Source organism: Lagenorhynchus albirostris, chromosome 3 (assembly GCF_949774975.1).
Source record: "Lagenorhynchus albirostris chromosome 3, mLagAlb1.1, whole genome shotgun sequence".
Classification (NCBI taxonomy): Eukaryota; Metazoa; Chordata; class Mammalia; order Artiodactyla; family Delphinidae; genus Lagenorhynchus; species Lagenorhynchus albirostris.
Window position 1 is genome coordinate 63,729,436 of NC_083097.1, and position 20,409 is coordinate 63,749,844.

Here is a 20,409-nt window from a genome sequence, read left to right on the forward strand (position 1 = left end):
AGCATATAGTCCATAATCTTGTGGCATTTTCAGTGGTGAACATAAATCAAGTTTGAATGTGAAACAGTTAAATGACAATTAACATTTCAAAAATGATACTGTTTTAAATTATCTGTCTAAATTCAACTTTTCTAAATATTAGGTTTTTTTCTTAAAGGTATTCTATTTAACATAGGTAAGTAGGGTGATTCATAATCTGAGATAGGGGAAGACTGATCGAGTGAAGAAAAGTAGCAGCCTTGGTTCTAATTCTAGGAGGGCTTGAGGTGCTGAGGCTCATGACTTGCCAGTCTCCACCTTGTCTTTGAAGATGGTAAAACAGTTCACCCATAACTCTAAACAGATGATTCTATGAAGGGTGGATGGCAAGAACCTTGCTGTCATTCAGAAGTAAGGTTTAAATTATTTTGCATACATCAAGTTTTGAGATTAGAGATAATATCATTTTCTAACATAGGTTGCAGAAATCGATAGGAGTAAAAAGAGACCACTGGAGAGTGATGGGCCTGTTAAAAAGAAAGCAAAGAAAGTCCAAGAAAAGGAAGAAGGAAGTGATTCAGTAATGTCTGGGAACGCTGGTGAGTTCTGGGGCAATTTTTCTTCATTCTTACAAGTAATGACTCTGATATTCTCACATTCTCCTGAGGGCAGAGGAGACTGTTGGAGTATTGGGCCATTTTTTCCTTTGTGGAGAAAGGTCTCCATTGTGCTTGAGTAGACTAGCCCCTTCATAAGGGGTGGTGTGGGTAAGAGGTTGGGGGAGTGGAGGTAAGAGATGGAGTTCTGCAATTTGGCTGTAGTTCTCCCAATTTTCTCTCTTATTCCCTCTAGCAAATTTTTGTCTTGATTATAAAAGTAAAACGTTCTTGTTATAAAAATTTCAAGCAATACAGAAATGTAGAAGGTGGACAGTAAAAGACCTCATAATCTCTCCCTTTCAGTAAGGGCTACTGCTAATTTTTGGGGGTGCTGTACATTCTTCCAGGTTTTTCTGTTTATACACATCTATATGTACTCAAATAGACCCCAAAATAAGTTAACTAATAATAATATTTTATAAATTATATTATACTATATATACTAATTTGCAACTGTTTTTTTCCACTTAGCAGAACATTTTGAACAATTTTCAATGTCAGGACATGTAGATCTACCCTGTCCTTTTTAATCATGGAGCTGCTTTTTCTGTATGCTAAAGGGTTTTGGGTAAAACCACTACTCCTGAGCTGTTGGACTTCTAGGGGAGGTATTGGATACAGATGGTTGAGCAGATTTTTCTCTAGTTTTTGGCCTCAGACAATTTGTGATAGGGGAGGACAGAAAATGCTTCTTTCTTCATTATCCCTAGGAATTTAGGTAAAGAAAACGAGACAAAACCAAAAAAAAAAAAAAAGTTTCTATTTAGTGGATCAAGAGGTAAAGTTTGGATTTAGGGTTAACCTGAAAGCCTTAGTATGAAATAACTATAGAAATGGAGACGTATGGTTAAAGAGAAGGATAAATCTGATGATACCCTTTTTCTCCTCCTACCTGAAGGGGCCATGACGAGAGGCATGACTTGACAGAATTTGCATTTTCCAGGGTTGTCTACCTTTCTTTGCTTCATTACTCTACATAGATCTGATCTATTCAGTTTTTCAGTAAATTCGTCAAGCTGTTAATGAACCCTCTGTTTGCCTGCCATTGTTGTACAGGTTTTTGTAGTTCTTTTATTCTTCCAAACAACCTTTGCTGTCCTCCAGTGATAGGTGAGGTTGAGGGTTACCACACTTAAGTAACTTTTCCAGGCGCCCAGGGGAGCTGAGGTGGAAAAGGGGCAACAGACTTGGAATGTTTTGAAATAAGACCTTTGCTACCTGGTAAAAATCACACTCAGGAAGAAGAAAGAGCTTTCCCCAGTCAAACGCTGGGTGATTGCTCCACCTTGGGTTTTTTTTTTTTTTTAAATAACAGATTATTAAGATATAATCACATGTTATACAATTCACCCATTTACCATGTACAATTCAATGACTTTCAGTATATTCACAGAATTGTGCAGCCCTCATTAAGTCAATTTTAGAGCATTTTTATCACCCTCAAAGGAAACTCGGTACCCAATAGCAGTCACTTCCCATTTTCCCCAAGCAGCGCCTCCCTCACCGACCTAAGCAACCACGAATCTATTTTCTGTCTAAAGATTTGTCTATTCTGAACATGTCATATAAATAGAATCATACAATATGTGGCCTTTTTGTCTGGTTTCTTTCACTTAGCCTAATGTTTCCAAGGTTCATCCATGTTGTAACATGTATCAGTACCTCCTTCCTTTCAAAAGTTGTTTTGATTTGATTTCTTTTTATTGTGGTAAAGTACACGGAACATAAAATTTTCATCTTAACCATTTTTAAGTGTACAGTTCAATTAAGTGCATTCATAATTTTGTACAACCATTACCTCCATCCATCTCTAGAATTCTTTTTGTCTTGCAGAATTGAAACTCTATAGCCATTAAATAATAGCTCCACATTCCCTCCTCCCCCAGTCCCTGGCCATCAACATTCTACTTTCCATGACTTTGAGTACTCTAAATTACATCATTCCTTTTTATTGTTGAATAATATGCCATTATATGGATCCACTTCAGTTCTTAATTCTTCAATTTATAAGCTCATTTTTATACCTAGGATCCACAGGGGAAGGAAGCTTTTATACTCACAAGGAAACTTGATACATTTGAAAAGTGATTTAAATATGTGTTTTAAAAACAAATTGAATAATAATAAAAAGGTAAAACATACATTTGAAAAGAAATTCAAATATATATCTCTAAAAGAAGAGAAGTCACAGGAAACTAGGTAAAGTATATATTAGAAAAGTCCTATATTTAAGAAGAAAAGGAGTCATAGTATTCCTTCAAAGGTTCTTAACCTTTAACATTTGTGACATCAAGGTGTTTTTGGTGTTTTTTAATTATGGTGTTGATTTCCCTAATATGTCTTTTTTCCTCTGGCTGCTTTTACGATTTTATATTTATCACTGGTTTGCCCACATTTGATTTTTTTTAAACATCTTTATTGGGGTATAATTGCTTTACAATGGTGTGTTAGTTTCTGCTTTATAACAAAGTGAATCAGTTATACATATACATATGTTCCCATATCTCTTCCCTCTTGCGTCTTCCTCCCTCCCACCCTCCCAATCCCACCCCTCCAGGCAGTCACAAAGCACCGAGCTGATCGCCCTGTGCTATGCGGCTGCTTCCCACTAGCTAATCTACCTTATGTTTGGTAGTGTATATATGTCCATGCCTCTCTCTCGCTTTGTCACTGTTTACCCTTCCCCCTCCCCATAGCCTCAAGTCCGTTCTCTAGTAAGTCTGTGTCTTTATTCCTGTTTCACCCCTAGGTTTTTCATGACATTTTTTTCCTTAAATTCCATATATATGTGTTAGCATACGGTATTTGTCTCTCTCTTTCTGACTTACTTCACTCTGTATGACAGACTCTAGGTCTATCCACCTCATTACAAATAGCTCAATTTCGTTTCTTTTTATGGCTGAGTAATATTCCATTGTATATATGTGCCCCATCTTCTTTATCCATTCATCCGATGATGGGCACTTAGGTTGTTTCCATCTCCGGGCTATTGTAAATAGAGCTGAAATGAACATTTTAGTACATGACTCTTTTTGAATTATGATTTTCTCAGGGTATATGCCCAGTAGTGGGATTGCTGGGTCGTATGGTAGTTCTATTTGTAGTTTTTTAAGGAACCTCCATCCTGTTCTCCATAGTGGCTGTACCAATTCACATTCCCACCAGCAGTGCAAGAGTGTTCCCTTTTCTCCACACCCTCTCCAGCATTTATTGTTTCTAGATTTTTTGACGATGGCCATTCTGACTGGTGTGAGATGATATCTCATTGTAGTTTTGATTTGCATTTCTCTAATGATTAATGATGTTGAGCATTCTTTCATGTGTTTGTTGGCAATCTGTATATCTTCTTTGGAGAAATGTCTAGGTCTTCTGCCCATTTTTGTATTGGGTTGTTTGTTTTTTTTGTTATTGAGCTGCATGAGCTGCTTGTAAATTTTGGAAATTAATCCTTTGTCAGTTGCTTCATTTGCAAATATTTTCTCCCATTCTGAGGGTTGTTTTTTGGTCTTGTTTATGGTTTCCTTTGCTGTGCAAAAGCTTTTAAGTTTCATTAGGTCCCATTTGCCACATTTGATTTTGATGAGCCTTAGTCTAGTATTTAAAAAAATTCTTATTTCTTCATTAATCTTTATCCTGTTTGGAGTTCATTTAAAGCTTCTTGGGTTCCATCAGTTTATAGTTTTCATCAAATTTGGAAGAATTTTTTGGCCACTTTTTTCTCAAAATTTTTTTCTGTCTCTTCCCTTTCTCTTCTTCTGAGAGTTTATTAATAGGGATGCTAGATTACTTAACATTATCCCTCAAGTAAGGAAGCTCTTTTCATTTATTTTCCAGTATTATTTCCCCTTCTGCTTCATTTTGGATTGATTCTCCTGCTGCATTTTCAAGTTCAGTGATATTTTTTTCCAGTAGTATCTAATATGATATAAATTTAATTCAGTGAAATGTTCAGTTCAGATATTGTATATTTCATCTCTAGAAGTTCTGTATTGTTCTTTTTAAAAAATATCCCATTTTTCTATGTGAATTGTATTTCAGTAAAGCTGTTACCAAACAAAAACCTTCCATTCTGCTCCTCTTTATATTTTCCTTTTCATTCTTGATTATATGGAACATGTTTATAATATGTGTTTTCATGTCCTTATATGCTAATTCTGTCATCTCTATCATTTCTGGTTTGGTACACCTTGACTGATTTTTCTACTTTTTGCATGTTTAGTAATTAATTATTTGGATTGTGTTTTGTATTTTTGTTTTTTAAATTTATTTATTTTTGGCTGCGTTGGGTCTTCCTTGCTGCGTGCGGGCTTTATCTAGTTGCAGTGCGTGGGGGCTACTCTTCCTTGCTGTGTGTGTGCTTCTCATTGTGGTGGCTTCTCTTGTTGCAAAGCATGGGCTCTGGGCATGTGGGCTTCAGTAGTTGTGGTGTGTGGGCTCAGTAGTTGTGACTTACGGGCTCTAGAACGCAGGCTCCGTAGTTGTGGTGCACGGGCTTCATTGCTTCACAGCATGTGGGATCTTCCTGGACCAGGGATGGAACCCCTGTGCCCTGCATCGGCAGGTGGACTCCCAACCACTGTGCCACCAGGGAAGTCCTGATAATAAGTATTTTGAACTTTGTGTTGTTGTGTGCTGGGATTTGTGTTTCTTTAAAGAATGTTGAATTTTGTTCTGGCAAGTAGTTAAATTCCTTGTGGATCAGTTTGATCTTTTTAGGGATTGTTTTTAAGCTTTGGAAGAGAAGGTCTAGAGTAGCCCCGTTCTTAAGCCTTGACTTTTCTAGAGTTGGGAAAGGATGGATGGTTGCAATAGCACACCATTATATAGTATTTACACCATACAGAGACAATACATGTTAATAATCTTTAGATTATAGACAATAGTAAAATGTAATAAAAGTTTTAGGAAGCAATGAGGCCTGAGTATTTATTACCTTTGTTTTTTGGTTTTTTTAAGTAGATAATTGGGGTAGGATTTTTTATTAATTAATTATTATTATTATTTATTTTTGCTGTGTTGGGTCTTCGTTTCTGTGCGAGGGCTTTCTCTAGTTGTGGTGAGCGGGGGCCACTCTTCATCGCGGTGCACGGGGCTCTCACTATCGCGGCCTCTCTTGTTGCGGAGCACGGGCTCCAGACGCACAGGCTCAGTAGTTGTGGCTCACAGGCCTAGCTGCTCCGCAGCAGCATGTGGGATCCTCCCAGACCAGGGCTTGAACCAGTGTCCCCAGCATTATTAGCAAGCGGATTCTCAACCACTGCACCACCAGGGAAGCCCTCTGTTACCTTTGTTTTTTTTTTTTTTTTTTTTTAATTTATTTATTTATTTATTTATTTATTTTTATTTTTTTTATTTTTATTTTTTTACATCTTTATTGGGGTATAATTGCTTTACAATGGTGTGTTAGTTTCTGTCTTATAACATACAGAGTGAAGTAAGTCAGAAAGAGAGAGACAAATACCGTATGCTAACACATATATATGGAATATAAGGAAAAAAATGTCATGAAAAACCTAGGGGTAAAGCAGGAATAAATACGCAGACCTCTTAGAGAACGGACTTGAGGTTATGGGGAGGGGGAAGGGTGAGCTGTGACAGGGCGAGAGAGAGTCATGGGCATATACACACTAACAAACGCAGTAAGGTGGATAGCTGGTGGGAAGCAGCTGCATGTTACCTTTGTTTTTAATGTAATTCATTTAATTGTAAGTTTATATACTGTAACATAATAGCCGTGTTTTACAACTGGCTCACAAAGTTCTTGAAGATTTCACTTACCAGTATGAGCTGGCTCCCATTGTCTCTCTGTGTGGGCTAATTTTAGCTTCTTCATAGCAGTGGTGGCTGGTTTCCAAGAATGAGTATCGTGAGAGAGAGCCAGATGGAAGCTGTATTGTCTTTCACAGTCTAGCTTTGGAAGTTATATAGTATCACTTCTGCCATACTCTGTTGGTTGAATTAGTTACAAAGGCCTGTGTGGGTTCAAGGGGAAGGAACATGGATTCCACCTTTCAGTGCAGGAGTGTCAGCATCACATAGGAAAAACATATGGGATGGAATATATATATGTCTGGCTACGTTTGGTAAATAAAATCTCCCCAGATTCAGACTTGACTTTTTGTTATTATTCTTATTTTAATTACAAATAAACAGTGTAGAACTCTGTCTCAAATGCATTTTGATAAATACAAATATCCATTATCTTAATACTATATAAATGTGGGCTTTCCAAAATCAATTAAAGATATTATAAAATATAGCCAGAGTATATAAAAATAAGATACAATTTTTTAAAAAGACCCGGGAAATGTATCAGATATTATACCTTTAAACCATATGCAGGAAGTTCAAATTGAAATCTGACTTAAATTCATTTTTTCCAGTTTACCCTAGACCATTTTATAAAAGACATCGATTAATATTTATAATTATTTCACACTGCAATTAATATCCTAACATAAAGCTACTTAGTTATTTAAAATATTTTTTAAATTGAAGTATAGTTGATTTACAATGTTGTGTTAGATTCCGGTGTACAGCAAAGTGATTCAGTCAGACATATATATATATTTTTTTTTTTTGGATTTTTTTCCCTTATAGGTTATTACAAAATATTGAGTATAGTTCCCTTGCTATACAGTAGGTCCTCATTGTTTATCTGTTTTATATATAGTAGTTTGTATCTGCTAATCCCAAACTCCTAATTTATCCACACTGTGCCCCCCGCCCCCGGCCTTTCCCCTTTGGTAACCATAAGTTTGTTTTCTAACTCTGTGAGTCTGTTTCTGTTTTTGTAAATAAGTTCATTTGTATCACATTTTAGATTCCACATATAAGTGATATGATGATAAAAGATTTTGTCTGACTTACTTCACTTAGTATGATAATCTCTAGGTCCATCCATGTTGCTGCTAATGGCATTCTTTTTTTTTTTTTTTATGGTTGAGTATAAAGCTACTTAGTTTTAGTGAAAAAATCAAATTTTTTCATGGAATCAAATATGCCATTCCCCAAATTCCCATTTTTGCATTCTGTAATGACTACCTATTATACAGGGTAAAAAATTTTATCCAGCAAACTTTCCATTTTCATTTTATGCTCTTAAAAAAAGAATCACCTTTTGACGTTTAAAAACAACATGCCCTAATTTGGAATGAATATTTAAAAACAAGGGCACTAAGATTAAAAAATAAGTCTTTTAAAAGAAGAAGTTCTGCCCTTCACCTGGGTTTCTATTGTTAGACAAGATTTGAAACTGCCTCTTAAATCTATTTATTTTTCTTTTTAAGACTCTCCTCCTTGACTTGTGTCTTATTTTTATCTGCCTAAGCTTAAATATCTTCTTTTGAGCTTAAACCCTCAAAAACATTGGGTGTAATTTATCTTCCCAAACAGAGAATTCTTGAGACCCTGAGATCTATGAACATGGATTTGTTGATGTTTTTAATTCATTATAGATGTTTAACACATGTAGAGAATCATAAGCTTGATAAATTTCACAAACTGAAGTCACCTATATAACCATCACTTAGATCAAGAAACTATATTACTAGGACCCCCGGAAACCTCTCTGTGCTCCCTCCCACTGGCAACCCCTTCCCCCCACCAAGGATAACCACTATCCTGACTTCAGTATAGATTGGTTTTGCCTGAACATTGTGTTCAATTTAACTGATTTAAAATATGTTTGTAATATTCCAGAGGTTTTTCTTTTCCTTTTTTTAAGATGAATTATTTTATCTGTAAAACAGATTCTTATACAGATTAAAAAAAATCTGTTTATAGTGACACATATTTATATTTCAGCATCTACTCTGCTTCCTTCTAGATTAAAATTCTTTATTTAAAATATGATAATTCTTCTACCTCCTTGATCCTTCATAACCTAGGCCTAGAGGAGGAAGCCTGAGTAGAGAAAGTAACTATTATGTATTTACATTTTATGGTACACAAAAAATTAAAGCTTAAACAGTGAAGGTGTTAATTCAGTGAAAGATTTTTACTGAGAAGTTTTTGGCCTATTTAACATGTTGGGACAGCAACCGATGGCCTTATTTCTAGGGTATATCCTCTTAAGGGCTCAGAGACTTTAGTGATAATGCGGGCAAGTCTTAATCTCATATTGTGGCAATTTGATAGTTCATTTCATGGCATCTTCAGAAAAGGAAATAGTATAAGTGAGGTTTTAAGTATAGGAGCAGAATATGGAGGTTGTTAAGGTTTATTGGGGTACTGTTAAACTAAAACAGGAGAACAGCCAATTATTTTACCAGCAAAATGGATTTATCTGGGAGCAGGTAAGAACTGCAATTTAGGACATGCAACTATGGCAAACCACATGCAAGTTCAGCAAGGCAAAGGAGAGGAAACTCTTTTATAGAGGAGAAGAGGAATTTGGGAGGGTCATTGGAGGAACCTGGGAATTCAAAGTATAGTGGCTTTTCTTTGGCTGAGTTGTGACAGTCTCTCATTGGTTGTACTGTTGCCAGGCAAGGAGAAAATCTTCCTTCTGCTGGTGGTAGTAAGCTAGTGTCACTTCTATAGGAGATGCAAGGTAAGTCTCTTCCTGTTGGGATCTGTATTGATGCTGGGTAGTATGTCCAGGAGAGCTCTCCCTCCTGGCCTCCCAACTCCATTTTAGGAGGTTTCCCTTTTAATTTTCATAGTACTCAGTTTTCCATGAGCCAGGTTTTGCACAGTAGTTACAGTCTTCCTCAAGGCCTAATTGAGGGACTGGTGCCTGTATCTGTGTCCCTTCTCAGACATGAGGGTTTCATAGCTCTTGGGGGCTTTGCACTTGAGAAGCTTTCCAATTTAGTTTTCTTCATTGAGGGCCTTATGAGGTGTTAGAATCTCTCTTAGGTATCTGTGAGGAAGGCAATGAAAGATTTTGGTTTTCCTGTGTAAGCTTCATTCTTCCCACAGATAACATGTTCATATTTCCCCCTGGTTTTCTTTTAGATGGCTCAAGATTTGATGGTCCTAGGAGCATTAAGAAAAAATTGTAATTTTGGGTAATTGCTTGTGTACCAGTTCTTTCTCTTATTTTAGAGTTCAGGAATCATAATGGCTTGATATAAATGAACAAGTGTGGGACACCTTCTTTCCTAACTCTTGAGCTGTGGTGCACTCATAGAAAGTCATTGTAGCCTAAGGATGAAAGATGGCTATACAGAAAAAGGAGAGAAAAAACTTTAAGAGATGTGGAAGGGTAGCAGAGAGGTTGTACAGAAGCATGGGCTCAATCCAGGATCTTTCTGAACCGACAAAAACCTTTCTGTATTGAGCATAACTCAAGGATGGAGCTTCAAGGTGGAATCTTCTTTGGCAGTGGTGAGAGTAGGGTAGGGGAGGGAAGGATGGTAAGGAGGAGGGCAAGAAACTGAGCCATCAAGGGCTCTTACCACATGCACGCTAAGTCCTTGCTGCACATCCAGCTGAGCAAACCCTGAAGTTTGTGGAAATAAGGCCTAGACATGGAATTTTTTGAAATATGAACTTTACTGTTTACTTAAAAAAATAAATAATGGGAAGAAAAGAGCAGAGCGTTCACTAGCTAGAAGAGTCCCTGGCTACTTCACCTTAGTTTTTAACACTTCAGTTTTAGATATTCTTTTTTCACATGAGTGCAATTCTAAGACATACCCCACTCCCATCCCGGGAAAGTTTTTTTGAATCGATAGGGGGAAGTCCTTATATAATATAAAAACTTACACTATATGTTTGAAGAGTGATTCAAGTATACATCCTGAAAAGGGGAGAATAACAGTAAACAAGATGAATATATACATTTGAAAAGAGATTTCAAATATACATTTTTCTAGCTACAAGGTTAACAGGAGACAGGATAAAGTATAGATCTAAAAAGAGATTTGAATATTAATATGAAAATATTTAAACTTTTAGAAATGAACAAAACCCAACTCTTGCCCTCAGAGTGTTTTTGCTTTAATGGGAAAGTAAGAGATAATAAATGCAGTCCCAGTTTCTTTATATTAAATAATAATTACCTAATAGTATTGCTCTAAAGGGTGAAAAGATGTATTCTGGCATATAGTAGATACCCAGTACATGATAGTTTCCCTTATTTTATGGGTTGCTTGCTTATTAATAACTGCTAATTGGCAGAGTGTGATAAGTGCTGTAGAGAGATGCGATCTTGTTATAGGAACATAGAGAAAGAAAAGATGACTTTAAACTGGGAGAATTAGCAGAATTTCATGAAAAAGTAGTTTTGAGATGGGTCTGGACGAAGTGAGTACAATTTGCCATGTGGAAATTGGGGTCAAGGGCATTCTGGGGAGAAAGAATAGCATGAGCAAAGCTGTGGAGGCAGGAAGGCACATGTCCTGGGGGTGGTTTCCTTGGTGAATTCCTGGTGTCAGTATCTTTAGGTCTTTCCCATGGAGCTGGTCAGTTTCCCCAGTCCAGAGTCTTGTGAGCTCCTGCCTGGAGAGAGAACTCTGGCTGCCTGTGTTCTGGGAGCTGGTGAGAAGAGGCTGGTTTCTCCACATACAGTAAGCCTGTATTCACATCATTCTTATGGCTCAGGCACAGTACTGCGTCTCACCTGTGCCTGTTTTGCCTTTTCCAGAGAAATCTCCAGTCTTCTTCTGAGGTAGAAGGAGGACAGTTACCCTTGAGTTTGGAGTGGGGTAGGGGTCTAGGGATTAAATTGTTTTGAACCAGTTCTGTTTATTTTAGAACCTCCCTTTTTTCCATTTCCAGAGCTATTGGTGCCCTGATTCTTGAGCCATTTAATAAGCATTTTGTGTTCTAAGTGGAATTGGTTCCTGGTTTTATATATTACTGATTTAGGATTTAGCTTTCAGGTATGCTAAATTGGTTATTGCTTATCCATTTATCCTTCTAGCTTCAGATATTTTGTTTGCGGTTGTCACCTCTTCTTTTCTGTCTGCCCTGTTGTAGTTTTTAATGGGGTTTCAGGACCAAGTGAAATTAGATCTATGTTTCAATATGCCATCTTCACCCTGAACCCGAGGTTTCTTTATTTCCTTATCACATTATAGTTAGATTCATTGCTTTAGTGAGAAGCTCCCTCTTTAAAAATCCTATGCTAATTATGAATTGACATAATGAGATAAAATACTATTGTTATATTTTCTTCTGACTTGCTAAGAGCCAAAGAAACATCTGAGGACCAGGATCGTTTTAAAGTCTCTGGAAAAATTGAAAGAATTCTGCTGCGATTCTGCCCTTCCTCAAAATAGAGTCCAGACAGAGTCTCTTCAGAAGAGATTTGCAGTTCTGCCAAAATGTACTGATTTTGATGATATCAATCTTCTACGTGCAAAGAATGCAGTTTCTTCTGAAGATTCCAAATCTCAAACTAGTCAAAAGGTATGTAACTCTTATATAGATGAATATCCAGTTACTTAGAACTGTAGGTTCTCAAGTGCCATTAGGTTTGTGGGTTCACTCAGGGCACTGGTTCCCAAACTTGGCTGATCATCCAAATGAGCTGAGGGAGCTTTTGCTTTTTAGTTTTTAATTTCCTGGAGATTGTGATTTACTATGTATTAAGGCAGGATGAATTAGTTTTATTAAAACAACAGAAAACCAAGAAAACCTCCCAGCAGATTCTGATATACAGCCTGGATTAGGAGCCACTGACTTGGGGGGATTCTTTATTAATAATTAATACAAGCACAGTTTCTTATAGTCCTCCTTATAGTTTCCATGATTAGTCTGGAAAATCACAGTGAATAATTTGTAGAGATGTTTTGAGGTTTTTAGTTGAAAGCTTGGCTGATATAATAAATTCAGAGTTTAACCAAACGTATATGGCTTCCTTACTTCTTCCACTGTTCGGTGATTATTAGTATTTTTCACCATTGCAAAATCAGGGAATTTAACTCTTGATCCATCATTGAAATCTGTTATAATTCAGAATTAGTGGTTCTCAGCCCAGCTTTAAATTAGAATCACCTTACTGTCATAATTTTGTATGGTGACAGTTAGTTACTGGACTTATGATCACTTCATAATGTATTTGACTATCAGATCACTATGTTGTACACCTGAAACTAACATAATATTGTATGTCAACTATACGTCAATAAAATAAAATACCGATAGTAAGAACACTTCTTCAGAATCATGTTTAGTTAGTTTTCATGAAAAACTGGGCATGGATATCGTTTAAAAGCTCTCATTTTAATATGTAGCCATGATCGAAAACCATGGAGTTAGAGAACTAGTTCTTTACTTTTTTTTATGAGTCATTTAAATCTAATGAAAACTATGGATTTGTTACTCAGAAAAATACTCAGACCAACACAATTTTGTATCTAATTTTCAGAAGTTCACACTCCTTCCCACAAAGTCCAGATTCATGAACTCCTCCTTCAGCCAGGCCGTAAGATCCATTGACTTATTTTACATCATCAGAAAAAAAGTTGCTTTGTTTTCATTTTTAATCTTTTTTTAGTACTTAGAAGGAGTTCACCTGAGTGTAGTGGTCATAAAGTATAGAGGTCAAAAAGTTTGTCTGTGTATGTTCACTTTATTAATTGGAGAATTTATCCTAGGGTCTCATGAGATTTACTGCTGGTTTATACATAAAATGACCAACTTGGCATTTCTGATTCACAGCACATTAGAAGTAACCAGTTAGAAGGGACACCGAGAAATAGGTCCTGAAATTCCCATTTTATTATTCTGATCATCCTCAATTGTCAAGACAAAGTTAAATTGAGTTCAGAATGCTGTCTCTGGGAATATGAAAAAGAGTATATCTGAGAAATATTTTCACCAAAACGGTGGGGAAAAAAAGTTGCTTAATACTCAAGTATTCAGATTGACTTGTTTATTCGTATCCTGTATGCTTAAAACTATTTGCTGGATTCCTACTTTCATTCCCTATATGAATAAGGTATAAAGTAAGAACTTTCTTTTTCCAGGAAATATATTTTTTTAAGTATTCATTAAGTTTTGCAATATGTGGTTTTCTTGAATTTTAGATAAAAGTCATGGAAACGAAGTAGAAAATCCATCATAATTAAAAGCAAATGCATTCTCCAACCTGGTATATTGACCCACTTTTCTCCTGCCATACCTGTCCATACCTTACCAGATCTCATTGCTGATCTTTGGAGGTTTGCTTGGCTTCGCTATTCAGATATACTGTGTCTCTACCTGCTATTCCAGCTAAGCTGAATTTTTTAAACCTTTAGCAACTGCAACTGTAAAGAACGTGTTTCTGGGCTTTCCTTGGACTGCGGTCCCCTCCCTGGGCCATATAAGACATTTCTCTTTCTCTCTTCTCTGCCTCTGCTGGTCACTAGTCTTTTAGGCCATATTTTTAATTTCAGGGGTAGCTGGTAAGTTTTTAGATGTTGGCAGTGACCCAGTGACAGTTAATTAGAAGCTGGATTTATCCTTTTGACAAAAATAATCAATAGTCAATCTAAGAAAGAAGTGAAAAATTTTATTTGAGCCAACCTGAGGATTATAACCCAGGAGGTAGTCTCTCAGAGAGCTCTGAGAACTGTTCCAAAGAAGTAAAGGGCGGGGAGGCCAGCATATGTGTGATTTTGGTAAAGGGGGTATGTGCTCTCAAGCACACATCTCGGTAGAAGGTTGCTGCTAGTCACAAGGAACAGACAGTTAATGATTTTAGTGCTTTTCTAAGTATGGGATGATGCAAGAATCCAGGTTTATAAAAAAATTTCTCCTGAAAATATCTAACTATCTGAGGGCAAGTTTCACAAAAAGCCTCATCCTGATCTTCCTGAATTCCTTTCAGGGTGTAATATAGGTCAGCAACCACACTAGCTAATGACTTCATTCTTGTAGAATTGGTTGATGGGCAAACAGTCTTTATTTTATAATCGGTTCCCTTTCGGTCTTAATTTCAACCAAGGTTTGGGAGGCATTTTGTGATCAATTTGTCCTATGGGGCTAGGAATACTCATTCTCAGGTCAGGCAAGAATTTTGTTGATAGGCCACTCACTGTGGTGTTCCTGGACTAGGCCCTGTTAACAGTAGCCGAGAGCCTCTGAACCACCTGTCTTATAGTCTGTTACGGTCTAGAAAACGATTCTCTCTTGTTGCTTCTTCCCATATCTAGAGTTACACTATTAAAATCACTGATCATATAGGACTGTATATTTTGTCAATTGTTTTAAGTCGCCTAATCATTATTAATTTTATTGGAGGCTCAGTCATACATTTGGTAACGCAAGAAACAATTATATTATAAAATAGGCAGAATACAAGTAATATAGCTAGTAACATTAATAAGGTCATAAGTAAGTATTTAAGCTAAGAAGACTTCCATTAGGTGCCCAGTGTCTCCCCAGGTCGTCTGACCGGTATGTTATGCACCAATGGCTATCTTTAAGGGAAATGGTATGTTGGCATTGTATATAAAGTTCCCCATAGATGTCTGTGTGTACGAGGCGAGTGAGTGGGTCATCGTGACCCCTTAAAGGATTGAGAAAGAAATGTTAGCTTCCAAGGAGTTATAAGGCTGGCACCAGAAGGAGGAAAATTGATCTTAATGGTTGAGCAGGTATTTCTGCTAAACCTAAGCATAAGGCAGATAGATGCACAATGCACACTGAAGGGGAGGGAGGGGGCCAAAATGGGGAGAGAAAAATTTTATGTTTAGATTTTTCTTGCCTTTTCTTAAAATATGAATTTTTGTGTCATCAATTGTACAGATTTGTTTCATTTGACCTTAATAAGTCTCAGAAGCAAGGAATTCGCTCTAAGCTGTGAACTGGATTTAATTATGGTTTTCATATAGACAGGTGGATATCAGGAATACTAATGTTGAAAATGTAACCTTGTGCTTTATGCTTTCCAAAAGCTGTTTCTCATCTCTCTTTACCGAACAAATTGTGATTCTTTCTTGGAATAAAGATTATGGAATATACTATCTTTTAGACTGTACTTGGAAATTTAAACGTTGAGTGCAGCTTTAGCTGCTGGCATGCTTGTTGAGAGTGGTTTTGCCTTACCGCTGAGGGAGACAGATCGATGCCTGATGACTTTTTGTGCCTTATATATCTGGGAATAAAGAAAAGAAAATGGTTAATTATAATTGGTTTAATGAAATCCAATTTAAAGAGAAGTATAGAAAGCTTTTTTAGTTTAGGCTTTCAAAATTTGCTCAAATAATTATACAGTAGTTTAGTTTGGCTCACTTTTTTAAGTCATTTACTTTGAAAAAATTCCAAACCTGCAAGAAAATATGCCTAATATATGATATACTCTTGTAAACTTTTCACTTGGATTCGCCAATTATTAGCTTTGTGCCAAATTTACGTTCTGGAACTATTATTACAGTTAATACTTTTTAAACTATAAAACTCTTTCGGTTGCCAGGACAAGACATTCAGTCATTGTGGATCATCACATAGCAGTTGTGAAAACTTACAGAAGACTTCTGATTCTAAACCATCTAACAAACGGACCAAAAGCATCTACACCCCCTTAGAATTACAATACATAGAAATGAAGCAGCAGCAGAAAGATGCAATTTTGTGTGTGGAATGTGGATATAAGTATAGATTCTTTGGGGAAGATGCAGAGGTAAGTTGTTTTCTCAGACACTGTTTCCTGTTTTTTTGTCCAGCCTTAAATATTTTCCAGTGTTTTTATTTCATTTTCTGACCTCATGGAGAAGCTAATGTGATCAATTACCTTCAAAAATACTTTCATTTAAAGTAAAAACTAAAAATAGACACAAGCAGACTTGGTGGATGCTAGATTTGTGGGGAAGGAAGTGAGGGGTCCCTATTGGAATGTTCGTGCTTATTCTCCATGGTGCTGGCCCAGTACCTTTCATCCATCGAAAGTCAATTGTGAATGAACCATAATCATGTGAGTATTCCTAATGAAGACTCAAGCAAGAAAAAGAAAATTGAGATGTACAGATATTCCTCTTTTTACCCTTAACTTATGAATTTTCATAGCCAGGAACATAGTTAAATCTCAGTGGAAGAGCACATTAACTCTGCCAGCCACCAACAAGTGTGTGAAGTCTTATAGGTCTCCGTATATCAGCTGTCTTGCTATCTTAGTCTAAGTTGGGTTTGTATTTAATTTGGGGTGTTTGATATAGGCCTAAGTTAAGAAGGTTAAAAGTAAATTTGAGCATTTAGGGGCAAGCTTAGGCTTGGAATTGCTGATGGTGCTGTTGAAGTCACGAATGATTGTGATGATCCCTTAGTTTTAGGCCTGGTTGGATAGTACATCTTCAGAGAGTGATGAGGTGGCTCGTCTGCCACCTCATGAATGGGGAGTGGAGAACCTGGCCAACTTTTGTTCTTCTAGTGTCCTAAGTCCTGTGGCAGGAAAGTGGTGTTCTCTAGTTCAGATGGCATGATGCACTCTTCTGTGTCATGAAATTAGACTTTGAAACAGCATCCGCGTGTTTCCTGAGGACAGGAACCACGTGGTTGACCTCTTATAGATGAAGGGGTGAAAGGAAGTGCTGTTGTCTGCCCTTCTCTCTAGGTTGAGTGCTAAATTCAGCCTTGACCACAGAAAAGACTGATGTCTTCTTGCCCTGCAGTGATGAACTAATACAGTTCAGAGACGGGTGGTATAGGGGAGTGAGAGTGGAGGAATGACTCCAATTCCGTGGCCCCAGTGGGCAATATCTAAGCCCTGGGACTTTGTAGGAAAAACGTAGGGAATCAGGTGGTGCTGCCTGATTCTGCATTCCTATCATTCATGCATCATTAAGTAGCTAACCAGACCAGGGGGTTCTTTTCTCACTTCCTCAAAGATGCCCTCTGTCCAAGGAGGTTCATCATGTATGTATACTCCGTGGTATCTCCTAATTTTCAGTTATTTGCATGTGCTAAGTAGCAAATTCTTATTCTACTTCAGTCTCACGGTCTCTGTGTTGTGCAGGGAAAGCTCGGCACTTTTAAGGTTTTGATAGATCTAAGCACATAAAAGAAAACCTGTCATATTTTTCTGAGTTGTTTATAAATATAGATGTTGGCTTTGAGGTTAGGCCATGGACACTGTTAAAAAAAAGATAAAACCATAGGCTTGTACACAGTGAATGTCTTTTAAACTTTTTATTGACATACCGCACAGAGAAGTGCACAAATCCTAAATGTATACCTTGATGGATTTTTAACAAAGTGAAAAAACACTGCACAGGGAATCTAGAAGTAGAAATTTATTGATATTTTCTTCTTAAATTTTTTTAGATTGCAGCCCAGGAGCTCAATATCTATTGCCATTTAGATCACAACTTTATGACAGCAAGCATACCTACTCACCGGCTGTTTGTTCACGTACGCCGCCTTGTGGCCAAGGGATATAAGGTCAGCTTTGGCTTCAACTTGTGGGAAAAGGGGATTAGAGTCTCTTCCAGAGAGGGAAATGTTTTCTAAGATGGTAGGCTATAACTGGTTTTGGAATTTGATATTTTGGAGAAGTTAAAATTTGTCATAATTATTGGCAGTATAGCTCCATGAGTTTTTAACATACTAGATATTTAGGGTAAAAAGTTTTTTCAACTCTGTGATGGAGTGTTTCATAGTGATTTATCCACACTTGCAAGGTCCTTGTGGTACTTATTACTTAAGCCCTACCTCTGGACATTGTGGACTAATTTGTTTATTTTAAATGTTTCAGAATTAACCTTTCAAAGTCTAGAATTAATGTTTTGTTAACAAATTTTCCATCGTATTTGATATGCAGTATTTCTTACTTTTGTTGAAGGTGGGAGTTGTGAAACAAACTGAAACAGCTGCGTTAAAAGCCATTGGGGACAACAAAAGTTCACTCTTTTCCCGGAAATTGACTGCTCTTTATACAAAATCTACACTTATTGGAGAAGATATCCTTTTCAAATAGGAATTGTTTTTCTTAAATGTTACAAGGACTTTGTTTTAAATAGCATTTTTTAAAACTGTTCTTTGATTGGGTACCTTTTTGATGAGATGAGGCAGTATGGTTACCTTGACCTGTGATTCGTAAGGTACTGAAGAGAGAAGAGTTGATATTGGCTGGAAAGAAGCATTTTTCAAATGCCATAGTAAAAGGAGAGTTCATTGTATTTTAAGAGCAAGAAAAAAGAGAGCCTGATAAAAGATGATAGCAAGTTAGCAACTGATGTGAAATTGCATCTTTCCTAGGCCTTTGTGGGCAGTGGTTAGGTGCTTAGGGCTTACAAGCTCTTGTAGATCTTCCTAAGATGAGACCTAAAAAATAGCTTATTTACTTCAAAATGTGAAAAGAAAACTACCAAGTTAACACACAGTTAACTGCTTATAAAACATAATAGTAGGTCATCTTCATTAATTGTTAGCATCATAAGAATTTTATTACTTTTCAAAATGGATTGTAAGCTTTCTCACTTGCAAGAACCCTCAGTATATATAATGATTGCCCCCCAGTTTATAGTCATTGATAAATTCAATGAGTTACTCGAAGCAAAATGATTTTAACAGCAAAGTCATAAAATTCTATCAATTATTTAAAAACCAAATAATTATATATCAAATATGATAAGGAAGCATTTTGTTTACTGTGGAATGGGGTCAGGTCTCTCAGAATAAAAGAATGTAGGGATAAGGTCTTAAATGATACTGTGTGAAGGTATTGCTGTTATGGTTTATTACAGATGTGCTTATTTAGACGCCTGCTTAGCTTCTACCCAAATTCTGAAGGCTGTTTTATTCCATTAATACCATGAATATGGAACGATTATCACTCAGAGTGGACCCCAGACCATTAATAGCTCTTTGTTGTTTTAAGCTGATCAGGCTGTAAGAACTTTGCAATTTTATTGTTTCTTTTGCCTGAACTTGAGTCTCTTTTTCAAAGCCTGCTTCTAAAACAGCACCCCTCCGTGCTTCTCTTTTGCTGCTGCTGTAGCTCTTATCTGCTGATGCCCAAAGTGGATGTTCCCAGACTGACTTTGTCCAAAATCAGCTTTCATCCCTGAGAATTTATGTAATGGACTTACTGCACACACACACACACGTGCACACACACACACACACGTATGTATGTTTCTGTTTTCTTTTTTGGTTTTCTTTTCTCATATCTTTTAAAAATTCTCTTGCTATGTCTGAGAGCTGTTAGGTACTTTAACGGAGGAAAGTAATTTACACTATTTTAGTGTATCCATGCTTTGACTTGTGGAATTAAACATCATGAGATTGTTAAGGAGTCAAGGCTCAGCCTTATCCAAGTAAAGCAGAGGGTTAAACATTGGTGCTTCCACAGGATCTGAGGCATATCACAGGCCCTTTGGAAGTGAGAGGATAATAGTTGTCTGTTCTCATGAGTCTTATATCTTAGGGAAGATAAGTCGTGTAACTATGATCAGAATAAATCAGAAGAGTAAATGCTGTATGGAAGAGTTTTGCATAAAGCAAAAATGCCCAGGAAAAGGAACCATTATTTTAAGGGAGAAAAGCTAATGGGAATGTAGCATTTGTTTTTCTTTAATGATTATTACATGTAAATCCTTTAGTCAAGCTGGATGATGCTATTAATGTCGATGAGATAATGACTGATACTTCTACCAGCTATCTTCTGTGTATCTGTGAAAATAAGGAAAATGTTAAAGACAAAAAAAAGGGGAACGTTTTCATTGGACTTGTGGTAAGTACTTTGTAGGTGAAGAATGAATGATAGGGACTTCCCTGGTGGCGCAGTGGTTAAGAATCCGCCTGCCAGTGCAGGGGATACAGGTTCAAGCCCTGATCCGCGAAGATCCCACATGCTGCGGAGCATCTAAGCCCGTGAGCCACAACTGTTGAGCCT

General features: G+C 36.9%; 1 protein-coding gene across 1 annotated transcript in view; it reads left to right on the forward strand.

Moving 5' to 3' along the window:
- Positions 1–20,409, forward strand: part of MSH3 (mutS homolog 3) — a 181,310-nt gene that overhangs the window by 1,063 nt on the left and 159,838 nt on the right. The window contains exons 2-7 of the mRNA XM_060143213.1: positions 458–578; positions 11,779–11,999; positions 15,994–16,200; positions 17,838–17,954; positions 18,355–18,472; positions 20,102–20,247. Coding sequence (XP_059999196.1) covers positions 458–578; positions 11,779–11,999; positions 15,994–16,200; positions 17,838–17,954; positions 18,355–18,472; positions 20,102–20,247 — 930 coding nt within the window. The remainder of the gene's footprint in view (positions 1–457; positions 579–11,778; positions 12,000–15,993; positions 16,201–17,837; positions 17,955–18,354; positions 18,473–20,101; positions 20,248–20,409) is intronic.